At 36.5% G+C, this 18,065-nt stretch overlaps 1 protein-coding gene across 4 annotated transcripts in view; it reads left to right on the top strand.

Moving 5' to 3' along the window:
• LIN52 (lin-52 DREAM MuvB core complex component) overlaps positions 1 to 18,065 on the top strand; it is a 212,755-nt gene that overhangs the window by 46,694 nt on the left and 147,996 nt on the right. The window contains exons 6-7 of one of the 4 annotated variants that reach the window (XM_056820880.1): positions 3,286 to 3,331; positions 4,446 to 10,351. The exons of the other annotated variants lie outside the window; for them this stretch is intronic. Of the exons in view, the coding sequence (XP_056676858.1) occupies positions 3,286 to 3,331; positions 4,446 to 4,464 (65 nt within the window). The 3' untranslated portion in view covers positions 4,465 to 10,351. Of the gene's footprint in view, positions 1 to 3,285; positions 3,332 to 4,445; positions 10,352 to 18,065 lie in introns of those variants that run through there. 4 annotated transcript variants of the gene reach the window in all.

The following is an 18,065-nucleotide window of genomic DNA, read 5'->3' as shown; positions in this document are numbered from 1 at the left end:
ACTATTTGCCATCTCTATGGTTTTTCTTTCCCTTTCCAGTTAGAAATCTGAGTGAGGAGGACTGGCTCTTAGTGTATCTGTCTGATGGTCCGAGGCTTTAGCCCCGGGCAAACTGTCCATTCTCCTCAGCTGCGCTGTCTTCCCAGGGAAGTCTAGGGTCTGCCCTCCCCTGGCTGCCAGTGTTTTGGGTGTTACTGCTCTCAGTTCCCTCCAGTTGCTTTTCTGCTGCCTTACTTCCACGCTCTGAGCCTGGCACAGCACTGTCCACAAGATCAGACCCTTAAACCCAATTCCAAAAGACTACCATGGGTTAACTTTTACTTAGGTACATAACTCCCAGTAAAACTGTAGCTAGATGCCAAGCCCAGAACTTTCCCACTTACAGAAGCTTATTCTCATGAAGCCAGTATACAAATCAATCATAAAGACCTATACAACACATACAGGTAAACCAAGCTTCATCATTCCTCAGTGACTTGATTCTTCCCCTTGATTTTTCCCCCAGTAAATCCTGAAAAATGATCAGTCAGCCTCAATGATACGATTGTTGTTTTGATTTGCATCTCTCTGATTATAAGAGATTTAGAATACTTTTTCATGTGCTTATTAATAGTTTTGATTTGAATTGTACTTTGAGTTCTTTCAAAGCCCGTGTCCAAATCTCCGGAATTTCTGTGTTTTTGCTTGCTGTTCCTTGATCCTCCTCTGTTTCATTTGCTCTTTGCTGCTGCGACTAGGCTGCCTCCTCTGTGCTTCTCCTCCAGCTGCCTCCCTGCTGCCTGTGTTCAAATGCCTGAGCCTAGCCCAGCTGTGCCTGCAACCCTCTGGACTAGTGTCCTCGCCAGTCCAGAGATTCCAGCCACTGCTTGATGCTCAGTAATGTAGGTGGGGGAGGGGTCCTGGGACCTTCCTTCTTCCTTCCCCTTAAACTGGAGTGTTCTAGAATTCAGGCTTTGGGGGGGGGGGGCGTACCTTTTAAGTTGAGTCCAGCAGGAGGGTTCCTTAGCTCTGTCCTGTTGTTAGATTTGGTTTTCAGTCCCCAGAAGCATTTTGTTATTAATCAGTGAGGAAGGGTTTTCAGAGGTCTGAACTTTTGTTGCCTCTATGCCACCATCTTGACCCCCTCCCCCCCAAGAAAAAACTATGTCCTTTTTTTTTTTAAAGAAACATGGCAGGTATTGTGAAGGGTAGAGGTGTTGATAAGGAAAAAAGCAATAATCCTCCTGAGTTTAGTCAGGTCTCATGAATAAAATAGTTGATGTTATAAAAATATTCATTAGGCCAGCTATGTGGTTCAGTGCATAGAGAGCCAGGCCTAGAAACCAGAGGTCCTGGGTCCAAATCTGGCCTCAGACATTTTCTGGCTCTGTGACCCTGGGCGAGCCACTTAACCTCCATTGCCTGGCTCCTAATTGCTCTTCTAACTTGGAACTAATTTTTAGTATTGAGTCTAAGACAGAAAGGAAGGTTTTTTTGGGGGAAAAAAGTTCAAACAGTGAATGTTGAATGATTTGCTTTCCAGGGAAATGAAGTGAGTGAATAATAAATATTAACAATAACTAACATTTATATGGCTCTTTAAGGTTTGCAGAGCACTTCATAATTATTATCTCATTTAATTCTTACAACAGTCTGGGGGGGGGGGGTAGGTGCTCTCATTATCTCCATTTTACAAAGAAGAAACCAAGACAGGCAAAGTTAAAGTGAGCTGCATATAGCTAGTAAGTATCTGAGCCGGGATTTGAACTTAGGTCTTTTTGACTTCAAGGATAGTTTTCTCTGCCCCTTAGTATTTCAGACATGAATTTGAGGGTTATGGTCATGCTTTGACTTGTCTTGAGGCTCCTTAATTTGAAAAAAATTGTGCTCCATATCCTTTTGTCTATGACAATTCTTTCCCATTCCTTTGATTGATGATTGGAAGTTGTTAAGCAAAGTTCTTTGGTTTATGTATAACTGTCTTGTGCAAAGTAGATATTAAATACTTGTTGCATGAATAAGCATTGTAAAAAACTGGATTTAAAAGACTGGCAACTAGCATGTTAAAAGCTGTGTTGTTGGGGATTGTGACCAGACTAATCTAGTGTTAATCAGAATTGGGCCTGATCAGCACTCAGGGAAGGAAGCTTCCTTTGGGATGAAGACTGTGTATGTTTTAGGATTGGGGAACTGGTGATTGAGAGGAAGAAAAAACAATTCTGCTGTCAACTTGCTAGGCAGGGTTTTTGCTTTAGAATATCTTTGTTTCATTTCTTCATAGACTATAGCATGGCCATTGGGTGGATATTTATTGACTTTGGAGACTTTTTGTTTATTATGTTCCATCCACATCTAGCTTTCTAACTTTTATTTATTCTTGCTATGTGTGCACTTAGTGTTATAATCAAAATTACCCTTTTATATTGAGATCCAGTTTTCTTTGGCATATAACTTGAAAAAGTTACCTTCAGAATTGGTATATAGTTGTTGTTTGGTCTTTAACTAGGTGTTTTTTAGTATTTTGGTTTTATTTGAAAGAAATCTAGTTTATCCATCTCTAGAAATTGAACAATCAGCGGGTAAGGGAGCATGTATATAAATTATTATTGCAACACTCATTTTAAAAAAATCACAAAACCAGAGAAGGTTAGTTCTAATCTGTGGGCAGAACTTTGTTGTGATCTGTGCTGTCTGAAAACCATTGGCATGCTTTTCTTTGTTATAAACGTTACCTTAGACACTGGTAGGCATTGATACTATAGTGAGAGATGTGGTATGCTGTTTGGAAAGTAATACAACAAAAGTATGAAAAAAATCCAGAATTCCCTTTATTTTCATGTGGAAGTTAAAAACAAAAAATAAAACTTTGGTCTCCAATGAAATATAATTTAATTACCCATGTGACCTTGAGTAAGATTTACTCTCAATTTACCCATTTATAAAATGAAATAGGAGGGGTTGGGGTAGGGATTGAATTAGATAATCTCTAAGATATCCAGGTATCCTGAAAAACTAATAATTAGCATTTTACTCTAGGAATATTTTGTAAAATTCTATAATAAAGGAAAATTGGAATGCTAGGGTTCTTCCTTTTCCCCTATAGTTAATAAAATAAGGTGCATATAAACTAATTCATTTTTCAGGGCTCAAGGAAATATTTAATTCTTGATATATCAGTCAGTTTTTTTTTTCATAAAAAGAACTGGGATAAAAAAAGAACTCTGAGTGGTATAATATGAAAGCATGATTTTTAGCAGACCGTATAAAGTGACTGCATTTTAAAAATTCTTATTTGTATTTTTGTAGGGAGAGGAAGGAAGAAGAGAACAAAAAAATCATTGGTGATATTTAGGTTTGGTTAATTGATACATTGTTCACTTCCCCCCCCCCCCCCCCCCCCAAACCCTCACCTTAGTATAAATTCTAAGGTAAAAGAGTGGTAAGGGCTAGGCAACTGGGGTTAAGTGACTTGCCCAGGGTCACACAGCTAGGAAGTGCCTAAATCTAGATATTAATCCAGTTCCTCCTATCTCTGGACCTGGCTCTCAATCCACTGAGCTACCCAGCTTCCCCCGATGTGGGAAACTCTTAATGAGGAAATTTTCTTTACCAATGCAGATCAACAATTTATAATGTTAGAGAGTTGCCTGGAGTACTGAAAAGTTAACTAGTTAGGTTCATAGATGCAGTATTTGTCAGAGGCAGGATTTGAATCGAAGTTTTCCAGTTTCAGAGTTTAACCCTCTACCCGATAAATCATGCTAATGATGTGTATGGAGTGTTCTGTGTTATTTCACACATATATAATAATTAAGTAGTTGTAATACAGCCTAAGGAATGAAGAGTTTTCAACACCATCTTTCTACTTTAAACCTCTATTCCTTAATGAGATATATTTAATGAGAATGATTTAATAATCTTTATAAATAGTCTGTTGGTTTACTCAAGAGCAAATCATTAGTAACCAGTCAATAAGCATTTTTTTAAAAACCCTTACCTTCTGTCTTAGTAAAAACTTGAAGACAGAACAACAAGGTTTCTGACAAATACAAATGGGGTTAAGTGATTTGCCCAGGGTTACACAGCTAGGACTTGTTTGAGATTAGATTTGAACCCATGTCCTCCCAACTCCAGGTTTGGCCCTCTATCTATTGTGCTGCCTAGCTGCCCCAATGCCCATTCTTTTTCAGGCACCATGGATAACAAATACAAAGGTGAGATAGTCACCTGCCCTCAAGGAGCTTACATTCTAGTAATAAATGACAAAAATAAAAGTGGATTGTAGCTTATCATTTCCATCCTTTTCTTCCTTAAATGTTCATTGGATGGTGATATATTTTCCCAGTAGACATACAGATTCAAAAAGAAGAGGAATACCAAGTTCATTGCCCCTATTCAACCAAAGATCATTTTGCTCATTGTGTAAGACGTAGTCTAACTTTAATATTTTCTTGCTTTCTTCCTAGTTTAGAGATTGAAAAGTGAACTCTTGTGTATCCACTAGGCAGAAGCAGAGGAAGTCTGTTTGGTCATCTGCTAGGCTTGAGAGGAACAGCTGCTACACTTTTATCAATTGAGGAAAGAAATACCATTATCCTTTTTCAACTGGTAATTTTTCACCTGGCATATAGCCTGTCGGGGACTTAGTGATCTCAGCAGAATATACATATATCAATGAGTTAAATTTAGTTCTAGAGAGCTTAGGAATGACAGTTCTTGCTCATGGTGAGCTTGGATAGTAGCTCTGTTTTTTTTTTTTTTAAATACCAATATCCTTGAATTGTCAGATACATGGAAAGTGTTTTGGGTATCAAAGAGAAATATCAACTCTCATTTCTTCGTGTTTCTTCTACTGTATAGGAGAAGCTATAAATATGATCTGGGATACAAGTAAGGAGATGGGAAGGTTATAAATGATGATAAAGTACCTCTAGCAAAGTCTTTTTCTAGTAAAACATAATGGGTGCCTTATTATTAAATTTAACATTCTGAGAGGAACAAGAGATCTAGGAAATTCTAGAGAAATGTCCTGAAATGATAAATATTTTATATAAAGATCAATGTCCACCACAGCATTTTTCCTATAATAGGCACTTAATAGATTTTTTGGTAAATTTAATTGATCATGGCCTGATAAGAGCTGATGGTTACGATAAAAGAGGATGATTTGAAGTGTACAATAGAAAGAAAAAGAACGGGAACATTTGAAAAAGGACTGTTGAGTTTGATATATTTAAACCTAGGATTAGTTGTTAGGAAAGGGAGAATATGAGTAAAGAATTCAGCCTGGGAATTACCTATGTAAAAGTAATAACTGAGCTTGAGAAATCAATTGATGATTTGGTGATAAGGATGCAAAAGGGGAAGAGCTAAAATGACATTTCTCATTCAGCACTTAAAATGATCAGTGGCTTTTGTCATTTTTGTCCTAGTGAGAGTACCCACCAAAACTATAACTTCTTACATAAATATCTGCTGGCAGGACTTAAGCTGAATAAATTCTTCCTCTCCATTTTCTATAGCAGTAAGTCCACAAGCTCATTGATTTATTGAATAAAATAAATTCCTTTTTTTAAACATACTTTCTCTTTGTGAATTTTTTCTTGTTTATGTATGGTCAAATAAGTAGGAGGTAGAATCATCTTTAAGTGACCTTTTATAACTTTGACTAGAAGGTGTTAGATGAGTACACAGGGACTTTTTTGTTTTGTTTGTAAAATTAAAGCTTCTAAAAACCAAAGAAATTGCATCTGGCAACCCAGCAAAGCAATCATTTACTTTTAGCTTTGAAGTTAGAAGGAAGACAAAAGGAAACCACTATTGTGTAGAAAAGAGTCTTGCCAAAGAGGCCAGCTAGTTATTTAGGTTGAACCTCCAAAAGGTGGCTCAGAAATTCTGTTTGATCAATCCACTCAGAAGTATTTATACTTGGAAAAGTGATTTGTGCTAACCAAACAAGGGATTCTTAAACCTGAATGCAAGTTTGTGAATTTATAATGAAGAATTTGACTGCAGAGGGGACCTAGATTCTTCCATGAATTGGACAGTATATTCTCTTTCTAGTAGAAAAGAGACCAAATTAGTAATAGAGGGATATTTAGTGATCCTAGAGTAAGAGTAAAGGAAGATGAATAATTTTAATGGATAGTGCCACCAAGGTATGGTAGCTTGGTGCACCTTTCTTTATTGTAGGGGATATATATATGCTTGTCAAGTAGAATGAATCTTATCTAGCACTTTATCCTATAAATAATAGTAACATATTTTTGTTCATACATTAGCTTTCCTTATACATGGAGGGAATAGGAGAAAAGGCAAACAATTCATGTAAGCAAAAAGTCACTTTAGTAGAAAGTAGTTACTAGTGGGAAGACTTGGGATTGGTTCCAAAGCCATTTGGATTATTAATTTGACTTAGATCAGATTTATCTAGGTCTATGGTTTGATAAAACCAGAATTGGAAAAGACTGATATTTTAAGTAATTAAAAAATATTTGAATCCATTAAAGGGAATATCTTGGAAAGAAATATTTTTTTAAGACAAAATATAAAATACTGTTTGATACTGACCAAATCAACTGTAAGAGTTATTAGGGAAGCTAAAGCATAAAGAAAGAAAAATCTAGTTCCTGAAGGTAAAATAAGTGGGGAATCTTAACTGAGTATACTTTTCTGAGTGTGTTTATAGGGAAACATTTTTTTTTGTACTAATGCATAAATTTTTAGTGGCAACTTCTGAAAAACTGCTTCTGTTTTGAGTTATAGACTTTCTTTCAGAATGTAACTGTGATTAATGTCAGGCATATGGCTAGTGTCTAGATACAAAATATTTTACCTATGTGATTGTTGGTATCATTGTGTACATTTTGAGAATGAATCAGAATGCTGTTATCAAAGAAGAGATTTCTGAAAAGCTCTGGGGCAGGGAATTATAAGTTCTCTGGTCTCTCATACAGGTTACATAAGTTTATCTACTGTGGAGAAGGAAATACTTCTGGGAGGATGGAATATTTTATTATAATGGAAAACACTTATGGTTTTACAGTTTTCAAAACTGATTTTTGATTAATGTAATCTATAGAAGCAGTCATGTGAGAATTCAGTACTATTTCCATTTTTGTACATTTGAGGAAAATAAGCCCTAGAAAGATATGATTTCCTAGGAATGATCTACTGAAGGGAGTGGGGAGGGGGACAACTAACCACAGATCTAGGTTCTAGTTTTGACTCTTCTACTTTCTGTGTGACTTAAGGCTAATCACTCTGTACCTCAGTTTCCTAATCTATAAAATACAAATAATGTCCTATTGAAGAATGAAATGAAAAATTATGGCAGCGCTTTGAAAAGTTTCTTTTTAAATATAACATCTTTATTATAATAAGTATAATGATACCAGAATGGGACTTGAGTGCAGTTTGGGCCAAGTGACAGATTTAGTTGTCATTTGTCTGATGGCCAGTCTAATTAGATTTGGAAAGTTTCATATTAGGAAGTTGATCACTAGGTGATGTATTGTGTCAAATGCAATAACTCAGGAAAACTCTGCAATGCATAGAGGAGTTGTGATTCTCTCCTCTGCTGGAGGGAGAGCCCAACAGTGTTTTGACCATGGATCCTACAAGTGGAAGCATAATTGAAGTGTAATACTCTGTTGAACTTACAAGGGCAAAGAGGAGGCTTTGCAGACTTGCAGTCTGGTGTGCTTTCTGCTATTAATTTAGTGTTTTATTGTGGCTGGTGTGAATCTTCTCTAGTTCAGAGTATTGTGTAAATCAGTATTGGGAAGAACAGTCAAGGGCTGGGTCATAGTCCCATTTTTACCACTGAGTTCATGTGTGAGCTTGAACAATTCATTTCACTTCTCTGGGCCTCAGTTTTCTCATCTGTTAAATTCATTTTGGTTAGATGAACTTTAAGTTGCCTCCTGACTTAAATGTACCCTCATTTGAAGACTGAATTATTATCAATCCTTTTTTCTTCTCTCTCACTTAGTTGTGCACACGTGGCCCCTTCCCCCCCCAACAATTCAAGGAGGCACAAATTAAGAATATTTAGTACCTGTATTCAATCAACGGTTGGCCTTTTTTTAATCCAAGCCTATGAATTATTAGTTATTAAGAACTTCCAGTATGAAGGATACAGCACTGAACACTGGAAATAGCCTTAATGCTGGAATCAGAGAACCTAGGTTCAAATCCTGACTTGCATCCTAATTCCCTGTGGGATTTTGGGCAAATTATTACCCTCCTTAGACCTCAGTTTCTTTGTCTTTAAATTGAGGGAGTTAAACTCCATGTTCATCAAGATCTATGATCCTGTAATGGTCTTAATTCTTCCATAAATGCCCATTAGCAGGTAGGCTGTAACTTATGTCTTAGAATTTCATTGGGCCACCAGAAGATTGAATGGTCATCCATCTCAGATGTGTCAGAAGCCCCAGGTACAGTGCTTTAATCTGGGCTGAGATGACTGACAGAAAGATGTGCTCTCAAATAAATGTTTGTTTTAAAATACAAATTGCTCATTTCATGATCTTGGAATGCCAGTAGCGTAGCAATAATAGTGATGTCAAGCTTGTAATGCCCATCATTTTTTTTCTAAATCCTTAATATCTGTCTTAATATTGATACTAAGTATTGGTTTCAAGGCAGAAGAGCAGTAAGGGCTAGGGAATTAGGGTTAAGTGACTTGCCCAGGAACACATAACTAGAAAATGTCTGAGGTCAAATTTGAACCAAGAACTTCCTGTCTTCAGGCCTGGCTCTATCTACTGAGTCACCTATTTGCCCCAATCTCTTATCATTTCTTCAATATTCTCTTCTCTCCTTAAGAAATATAACCTTCATATATAGATTGTATGCTATTTTGGGTATTTGTATCATCCTACTTTTGAATGCAGGCAGGTTTATCCTTGTTTAATCCCTTAAGATAATTAATTTATGTTTACCTTTTTGTATTTCTCATCACTCCTGTGTTTGAACTTAAAATTTATTTGCATATGAAACTCTCCAAATCCATTGAAGTCCTCCATTTTGTTTGTGGATTTTTTTTTTGCCTGGAGAATCCTCCAGTTATACTCAGTTTTTCTGAGTAAGTTATGCTAGGTTGTAAGCCTTTATCCTTTGCCTAATAGAATATCATAATTCAAGTTCTCTACTCCTTTATTGTGATGGCTGCAAAATCAAGCACTCCTTTATCCCTTTTACCCAGAAATGATTTTTCCTTTTTTTTGTTCTCACTTTGCACATCTAATGCATTGTCTTCTATTGTGTATTAGAATTTTTTTGTGTCATATCCTTTTACTAGTTTGTAAATTCTGTGAGGGCAGGGACCATCCGTTATGTAATAATTGACTTTGCCCCAGAGCTGAGCAAAATGTTTTTCACATAGTAATTACTTAATAAATGTTATTTGGAATTGAATTGAATTACCATTGGATAAAAATAGGTAAATAAAGTGGTCTCTGTCTACAACTGATGACTAATACTGGATTGGTCTCAGGTTTTAAGACCATATAGAGGTAATGTTCTGAGTTGCCAGTTTTCCTTTTTATTGCTTGTTATGTTGGGCTCAGATGTCTGGAATTAGTAGCTTCTGTTTTCAGTTTCCTGCTTCCCCAGATTGGTTTTGGGATGATTGTTGATAGCATTTGTGTTGAGTACATTATATGTCTTATTTCACTTAAAAAAAAAAAAGCCTTAGATTTTTCTTTCACAAAGGATATTGTAACAGTATACCCAACAGTTGTCCCCTGTGTTTATTAGTCTTCACTAGTGGCAATCTGTTGAACCTCATTAATTTAGGGATAGACAGTATTTCTTATCAGCTGTGGTTTTCTCTACTGAATGCTTACAGAAAGTGACACTGTTTTGTGAATGAGAATTTTGTTGTTGCTGTTGTTCTTAGCCTTTGTGTATGAAAAGGATCTAAGGAAAGGATACCTTGGGGGTGGGGGAGTGGGCCAGAAGGTTAAGGAAGATACTAGAATAGGAAGTTTCCTGTGGAGAGCTTCCTATATTCCCCTACCTAATCCTCCCTATTGAAAACAATAAAGGGGCAACTAGGTGGCTCAAGGGATTAAGAACCAGGTCCAGAGATGGGAGGTCCTGGGTTCAAATGTGATTTCAGGTACTTCTAGCTATGTGACCCTGGGCAAGTCACTTGACCCCCATTGCTTAGCCCTTACTACTCTTCTGCTTTGGAACAATAACAATACAATATTGCTACTAAGACAAAAGGTAAGGGTTAAAAAAAAAAGACAGACAATAAGTTTAAAATTCCCAAATCCAAAAAACTCACCAAGAATAAGATAATCTTAAATCCCCTTTTCAGCTGCTACCTTGTTTCCCACCCCCACCCCCATATATTCCCTTAGACCAGAGGGCTGGCAAGGGGTAGCGGCAAACCTATGGCACACATGCTAAAGGTGACACACAGAGCACTCTCTGTGGGTTTGCACACTGTTGCCTGCCAGAGTCTTTACTAGAAAGGCAGAAGGACTTGGGTGGAGCTGCTCCCTTCCCCTTCTCTATTGCACCTGAGGACATTTTTTTCGCCCAGCAGCCTAGTGGGAGTGCTTTCTCTTTCCCCTGTGTAGGATAAGGGGGGAGGCATGTCCAGCTTTTGTGGGGGAATGGGGCACAACACAGTCTCTGAGGGCAGGGCATGGCATTTGGTCTCTAAAAGGTTTGTCATTGCTGCATTAGACCCTGGTGGCAAATCAACTTTGAGGTATTAGGGTTTTAAGGTTATTTCCCTTTTAGCTTCTGAGTGTGGATGGTCCCCTTTTCCAGAGCAGGTTGGAAGCCTCACTACTAGCCACTTCCTCCTGGCTTTTTCCCCTGCTCCCATAATCTTAGAGCTATGCCCCCTCCTTGCAGTTAAAAGCACTAAACTATTGCAGTTAAAACTCACAGTAAATTCTGGGAGAACTATGCTACCACAGAAAGTTGAGGCCCATGAATCAGACCATCTCTTAGTTCCAAGAAGAAGGAAAGGAGATGGCTACGGAGAGTATGAAATGTGGAAATCAAAAAAGTATAGGAGGGAGGGGACCAAAAATACCTTTCAGAGTATTCAGTACAATACATGAAATGGACAGTCAGAAGAAGGAGGGAGAGAAGAACTGAAAAGAGGTCCTAATTGCAAAGGGCCCTTAAATTACCCTTATTAGCAATGTCTTTGGAGACTGTTCTGAACTCTACACACAGATTTCAGGGACCAGAGTATGGACTCAAGAAAACATTTTGTAGAAAATATAGTGGAACTCAAAAGATTTGGGATCCTAGATTTAGAGCTAATAGACACCTGAAAGGCTATGAGTTCAACCCCCTTATTTTACAGGTGAGAACATTGAAGCACAAGAGTGGTTAAGTGACTTGTTCAGAGTCACAGCAAGTGTTTGGGATAAAATTTGAAATCAGATTTTCCTGACTCCCAGGCAGAACATTTCCCTCCATACTATATTACCTTAATTGAGAATTAATATTACTGCCGATAGATTTTAGAGAGTACTTAGAAAGTATATACAGAAGAAAGAGTGTGAAGGGAAAATGACCTATCTTGGAAAGGAATATTACAAATTTAATTCATTGACATAGAAGAATGGATGAGTGGAGGCTAAAAGCTTTTGAGGGGGAAATGAGACAAGTGTAAAAGCAAACCCACAGAGTTAAGAATTGGGCAGGAGTTGAAAAGTAGATACTAATTTTGAATTTATAGAGGTAGAGACTAAGTTTCAACTTTAAAGAAAAGGTGTGTGTGTGTTCATAAGTGGCTGGTAGAAGAAAAATGCAAACTTAACAATTATAAACTTAAATTGAAGAGATTAAATTCTCTTAGAAAAAGGATGTAGGAATAGATAAGAACCCCTCCACCCCCAAATTTGACGCATATAAGGAATATTTAGTACCTACCATTTTTACTAAGTAGTAAAAATGAAGGACAAGAACAAACTATGAACTGCTTTAGGGCATTTAAAAAAACAGTTTTCAGTAAAAACTTGTGAGCTAGTGAAGACAAATGAAGAAATTGTATTGTACTTAAAAGCACCATAGACAACTATTTTTGAGCTACATAGATCCAAAGAATTAAATGAAAAGGAATTGTAAAACTGAATGAGTTGTTGAGTAAACTAGATTTGACTACGCAAGGTACCTATTCTTAATGGAAATATTAAAGAATGCATTTACTTCTGAGCATCTGGTGGTACCTCTTAAAAATTATCATATTCTTGGGCACAAAGGAATCATAAATGAAAAAAAAAGCAGATATGACATACATCCGTCATAGACCCATAACAGTAAAGAATAAAGAAAATATGTACAAAAAATAAAGAACTAAATGGAAAGTAAGTAATGATATCCTATGCAAAGTGGTCCTCAAAGGTAATTTTATGTTGATGAAATAGAAAGAGAAGATCACTGAGTAAAAGTAAGGAGTCAAGGATGACACCTAGTTTGGGAGCTTTGGTGACTGGAAGAATGGTGGTGCCCTTGACAGTGTAAGGGAAAGATATGCCTCCAAACATAAATTATTAGGGGAAGGATTTGCTTTTTTATAAGAGCTTTTGGGAAAACTGAAAAGAAGTTTGGTAGAAATTGGAGTTCAGTTTGCCTTTTTAACCTTTTTGTATCATATATCCCTTTGGCAATCTAGTGAAGCCTGTGCAGTCCTCCTCAGAATAATGTTAATTTGCAAAATAAAATGCATAAGATTACAAAGGAAACCAATTACAGTTCTAAAACTATTAAAAAAACAAATTTATAAACCTTTGGATTAGGCCACATCTTATATATTTCAATAAATTAAAAATGAATATACAACCTAAACATAAAAGACCACATGATTAAAAAATTAGATTGGGTACCTTTCATAGCTTTGTCTAGAAGAATTCGTAATGAAATATGTGATAGGAAGCTGTAAAAGATTAAAAAGAAAAATTTGATTACATAAATTTAAAAAGCTTTTGCATGAATAAAATTAAAGATAATTAGAAAAGAAACAATATACTATAAATGATCATTTTTATAAAATATTGATAAAAGTCTGAAATTTAAGACATATAGGCATAAATAGACACCAAGTACAATTCCCTAGGAGATAAGTCATTAGAGGATTTGAAAAGTTTTCAAAAAAGATTTTCAAACTAGTGAATAGAGAATCAACCAGAAAACTAGAAAGGTTCAAGTTCTGCCTCTTGACACATACTGACTGATTCTCAGCAACTCACTCTTTCAATGCTATAGGCAACTCTCTAATAAGGCTACAAGTTACAGAGAAGATAGGGATCTGCATTGGTAGAAAGAATCACTGGTTTTGTTCTGTTACCCTGAGAAAAATAGTCAGGGTCATTATTAGTAAGAAAAATACAAATTAAGATGACCCTGCAGTTTTATCTCATCCCATACAAATGTGCAAAGAGAATGAAAGGTGAGAATTTGGGGGCGGGGGTAGGGATATAGGGAGAAGATTTTGTGTCTCCATTTGGGGCATTGGTGAGAAGATATATAAGTAATGCATGGTTGATGATTCAAGAATCCTTTATTTCAACTTAGAATTATGCAAGGATTGCCCACACCCTTTGACTTATTGATTTCTATAAGGAGATAGGCTGAAGAAATCAGAACCAGAAGCCAAAGGTTCAATATATACTGGAATAATCGTAGCAACATTCTTTGTAGCAAAGAACTATAAACACTGTTGGAGCCACTGATTAGGGAATGGCTGAAAAAAAATCTATGACAGGTGCATGGAATGGACTGTTATTATGCAGTAACCAATGAGGGAATACATGGAATACAGAGGAAGGTGGAAAAATGTATGTGAACTACTAGAGAGAAAAATAAGGAGAACCATTAGAACGTTGTACAGCATACAATAACAAATGTAGAGGAAAATGTAATTAAATGTGAATTGAATGAACACTTGAATAATAGAAGAAAATCCACTGAAGATCTTGGAGAGCAAATCCTGAAACATACCTTCTCCTCCATGGCAGAGAGGTGAGGATTTGTTTGACTAGAATAGTGTGTGTATTCTCAGATGAGGTCACTGTACTTGGTCCTTTTGGCAGTAACTTTTAATTTGTCACAAGTGAAGATTCAATCATGGGATGAGAAAGAATTGAAAATGGTTGTGCTATAAAGACAAAAGGTGTCAATGAAATATATATCTGTAAAAGGAATATTGTTTGGATATAATGGTAATGGGGTGGTTGTGTGAGGTAGATTTTTAGCAGCTCCTGAAGACATCATGTATCCCATAACTTTATGCAGGTATATACACAAATTATTAATCCAATTCACTATTGAAAAAACAAGAATCACAGAGAAATAATTCTTTTTTTTGGTTACAATATAGTAGTCCTTTGAAATCTCCTTTGGAATGGTGACAAGAGGTAAAATGAAACTTTGAGAATGGTTATTTATTAGGGAACACGAAACCTCAAATTTCATTCAACCATTGTAGCTCTACTTTCTCATTTTAATGCCCACATCCACAGTGGTGATGGTAAAAAATGTCCCTTCCCCTACTGCCATCTCTGTAGGTGTAGGACATCACCTTTCCATTTATTGCTTGTTGCAATTTGGCTTGTTTACAGACAGGATTGCTCTTGTGAGTGCTTCCCAGTGGAAGGGTGTGTGTCTAGAATCAGTAGCAACCAGAAATAGCATTCACACATGACCTGTGAATTGGCTAATTTTGATATGCAGTTAGTTAAGAAATGATTACAGCCTGAGGAGTCATGACCTCAACTTTTCATCAGCTCCATTGGATTGTGCCTCAGTTTGGAAATGAAGAAGGTAAAGGGGAAGTTTTAATTGTACCTGTGTGATTTATCCCTAGTCAGCTCTTTAATTTCTTCTGGCTGTCTGAGGTTTCCGACATGCTGTAAATTTCCCCAACTTTTTCATTATCTGCAATTTCTTTATGACTCGTGAATCGGAGTGGAGAGAGAGTGTGGATTTACAGCGGAGATAAACATGTCCATAAAGTCTGTATCTGTGTCAGTAATTGTACTGCTGTCAGTGACTGTCCTGTTTTACAGGCCTCTCTTGGGAAGGAACAGGCTTCACTACCAGTAGCAATGGAGAGCTGGCTTTTATTTGCATTAACTTTCCAGGAGATTAGGTTGGAATGGTTGGGACGGAAATTGAGACTGGACCTTGGCCTCTTGTTTTTTCTGGATGAATGACTGACTAGAATAGTGAAGTTTTAGAAAAAAATAGCAAGTTCAGACTATGTTCACAACCTTCTAAATGGAAGTGCTGCTGTTATTATTGACGCACTTGTAAAAGGTTTTTTATTTCAAACTACATGACTGATTTTTTCTCTGTTCTACCCTTGTAAATAATTAGACTTAGATCATGTCAGCCCATATCGTTTTATCCTGGGGTTCAAGCATATGACTTCTCCCTTCATGCAGCAAGAGAACTCAAGTCTCCCTGAAGAGTAGCATTGTCTTAAGGTTTGATGAAGATCATTAGTACCAAATTTGCCTCATCTCAAATTCTATTAATGACTCTCTCCTTCCTGCAAGAAAATGTATATTTTTTTTTTGGTGGAAAGGAAGGAAAGCATTCTCAGTTAAAACAATTTTTCAGTGATCTGTTTTTAAGGACATAATTTTACTAGTTCTGCTTTTCTATTGTTCTTTTTTCAGATTCCTATACTGGCTCCCCTTAAGATGGCCTATATTAGTTCCCTTTAAAATGAATGTTCAACCAAGTTTCTGTTCTTGGCCCTCTTTGCTCTCCTCTGGCAATATCATTTATACCCATAGCTTTACAAGTTCCCTGTAGGCTAATGACAGAGTTCTGTAACTCTGGCCCTGACCACTCCGCTGGACCTACAACCTTCTTTTCCATCTGCCTAGAGAACAACACTTGAATTTCTATCAACATATATAACACTGAACTTAAAAAGTTTTTCCATGTTAACATTCTTTCCCCCAACTTCACTTTCTGCCTTTGGCAGTGTTATTTACCTAGTCTTCTACATCTGAAAATGTTACTCTTGTCTTAGTTTTTCTGTCTCACATTTAATATCCAATCATTTACAGAACCCTCCCTGTCCACAGTCTTTCTTATTTCCACTACCATAACTTTAGCACAGGCCTTCATTATCAAATACTGGCATTGTTGCAGCAGATTTCTAAAGGTCTTCCTGCTTCAAATTTCTCCTATTTCAGACTACCGCCAGTATCCTTCTTGTGTGTAGAGATTGATCATGTCACTCCTCTGTCCAAAATCTTTGGTTATTCACTATTTCAGCTTACACTTAATAGTTCACTATGGTTATTATAAGAAAAGTTCATGGAGAGAACAGTTGGGTAGTTCAGTGGGTTGAAAACCAGGCCTAGAGAAGGGAGGTCTAGGTTCAAATCTGGCCTCAGACTCTTCCTAGCTGTGTGACCCTGGGCAAGTCACTTAACCTCCATTGACTAGCCTTTACTGCTCTTCTGTCTTGGAACCAACACATAGTATTGAATCTGAGATGGAAAATAAGAGTTTGAAAAAAAAAAGGAAGGAAGAAAGAAAAGTGTACAGTTATTCTAAGAACACTGTAATCCTGAAAGTATTACTTGCATAAACATGAGCTATTTTAATGATGATTATAGTAGTTAAATATATGATTTGTTAAATATAAGAATTATAGTTAAGTTAAATACATAATAAAAATGTAAAAAGAACTTTAGCCTTGCACTTAATTGCCACCCTAAATTTTTCAACCTTACATCTTTTTATATGTGTTATATTTCACTTAATCTAATTCATTCCCATTCATACACTGTGTTTCTCCATCTTCATGCCTTTACTCACAGTATTCCTAATTCTTGGAATAACCACTCTTTCCTCCCTTTTGAATTCCTATCCATCTTTAAAAATCTTATTTCAGGTGTGCTTTTTTTTTTTTCAAATCTCTTCTTATTCTTCTTTTCCTCAGACCACCCTCCCATCTCCATGTCATATAACACTTTTTTTTGCAACTCTCATGCATTTGTCATATATTATTTTGTATTAAAATTGTTTGTATATATGTTATATCCCCTTACTAGAGTGTTAGCTCCATGAGGGGATGAATTGTGGCTTAGCTTAACCTTATATCTCCCCCAGCAGTTAACAAAATGTCTTGTAAGGTTGTAAATGTCTAATAAATGTTTGCTAAATTGAATACAGTAGGCACTGTAAATCTCAAACTCATCAGCTTTTGATTATTTGGAGACTCATCATCTCTTTTACTTCCTTCTCTGGCCTTTTGTACATATCCTGATCATTATAGCACCTCTACCAGTGAATGGACAGAGAAGATTAAAGGAGATTAGACACAAGGACTTTAACTACTTGATTTTCCTGAAATGGTAGTAAAAAGTTTTGGGGCAAAGGTACTATGACTACATTAAATTTTTATAATTGCCTGTGAATTTCAGTAATGTGTATCGTACTCTTTTGCCATTTCCATAGTTTTACTTTTAACTTAGGTAAATGCTAGTATATTGGAAAGAATGCTAGTAGAATGGGAAAAAATGTACCCATTGGAATCAGGAACTTGGCATAGTTATATTACTCTCTGAACATGAATTTTTTTTCTTCAGTAATACTTAAGGTTGTTACAAGGAAAGTGCTTTATAAACCTAAAAGAATAATAAAGTCTGTGATGTGTCTATGTGTGCGTGTGCATGTATCTCTTGTAGATGTCTGCAAAGGCTTTGTTCTGGATTCTCTCCTCTTCTTTCTTACACAATCTCACTTGGTGATCATCTTATCAGTTTTTATAAGGGTTCAGTTATCAACTCTGTGCTGATGATTCTCCAATCTGCTTATCTGGCCCTAATTTTTCCATTGGCCTCCAGTCTGTCATCTCCATCTGTTGTTGGACACTTTGAGCTAAATATCCTGTAGACATCTTAAATTCAACATGTCCAAAACAAAACTCATAATTTTTCTCCCCTAAACCTTCTTCTCTTTCGAACTTCCCTATAGTCAGGAACATCACCATCTTCTCACTCAGTTGCTCAGGTTTAAAACTGTGGTGTTGTGGAGACTTCTTGTACTGTTAAAGTTATAGTCCCTCCACACCTTAG

Source organism: Monodelphis domestica, chromosome 1 (assembly GCF_027887165.1).
Source record: "Monodelphis domestica isolate mMonDom1 chromosome 1, mMonDom1.pri, whole genome shotgun sequence".
Lineage (NCBI taxonomy): Eukaryota > Metazoa > Chordata > Mammalia > Didelphimorphia > Didelphidae > Monodelphis > Monodelphis domestica.
This window is presented reverse-complemented; position numbering and strand designations above follow the sequence as displayed.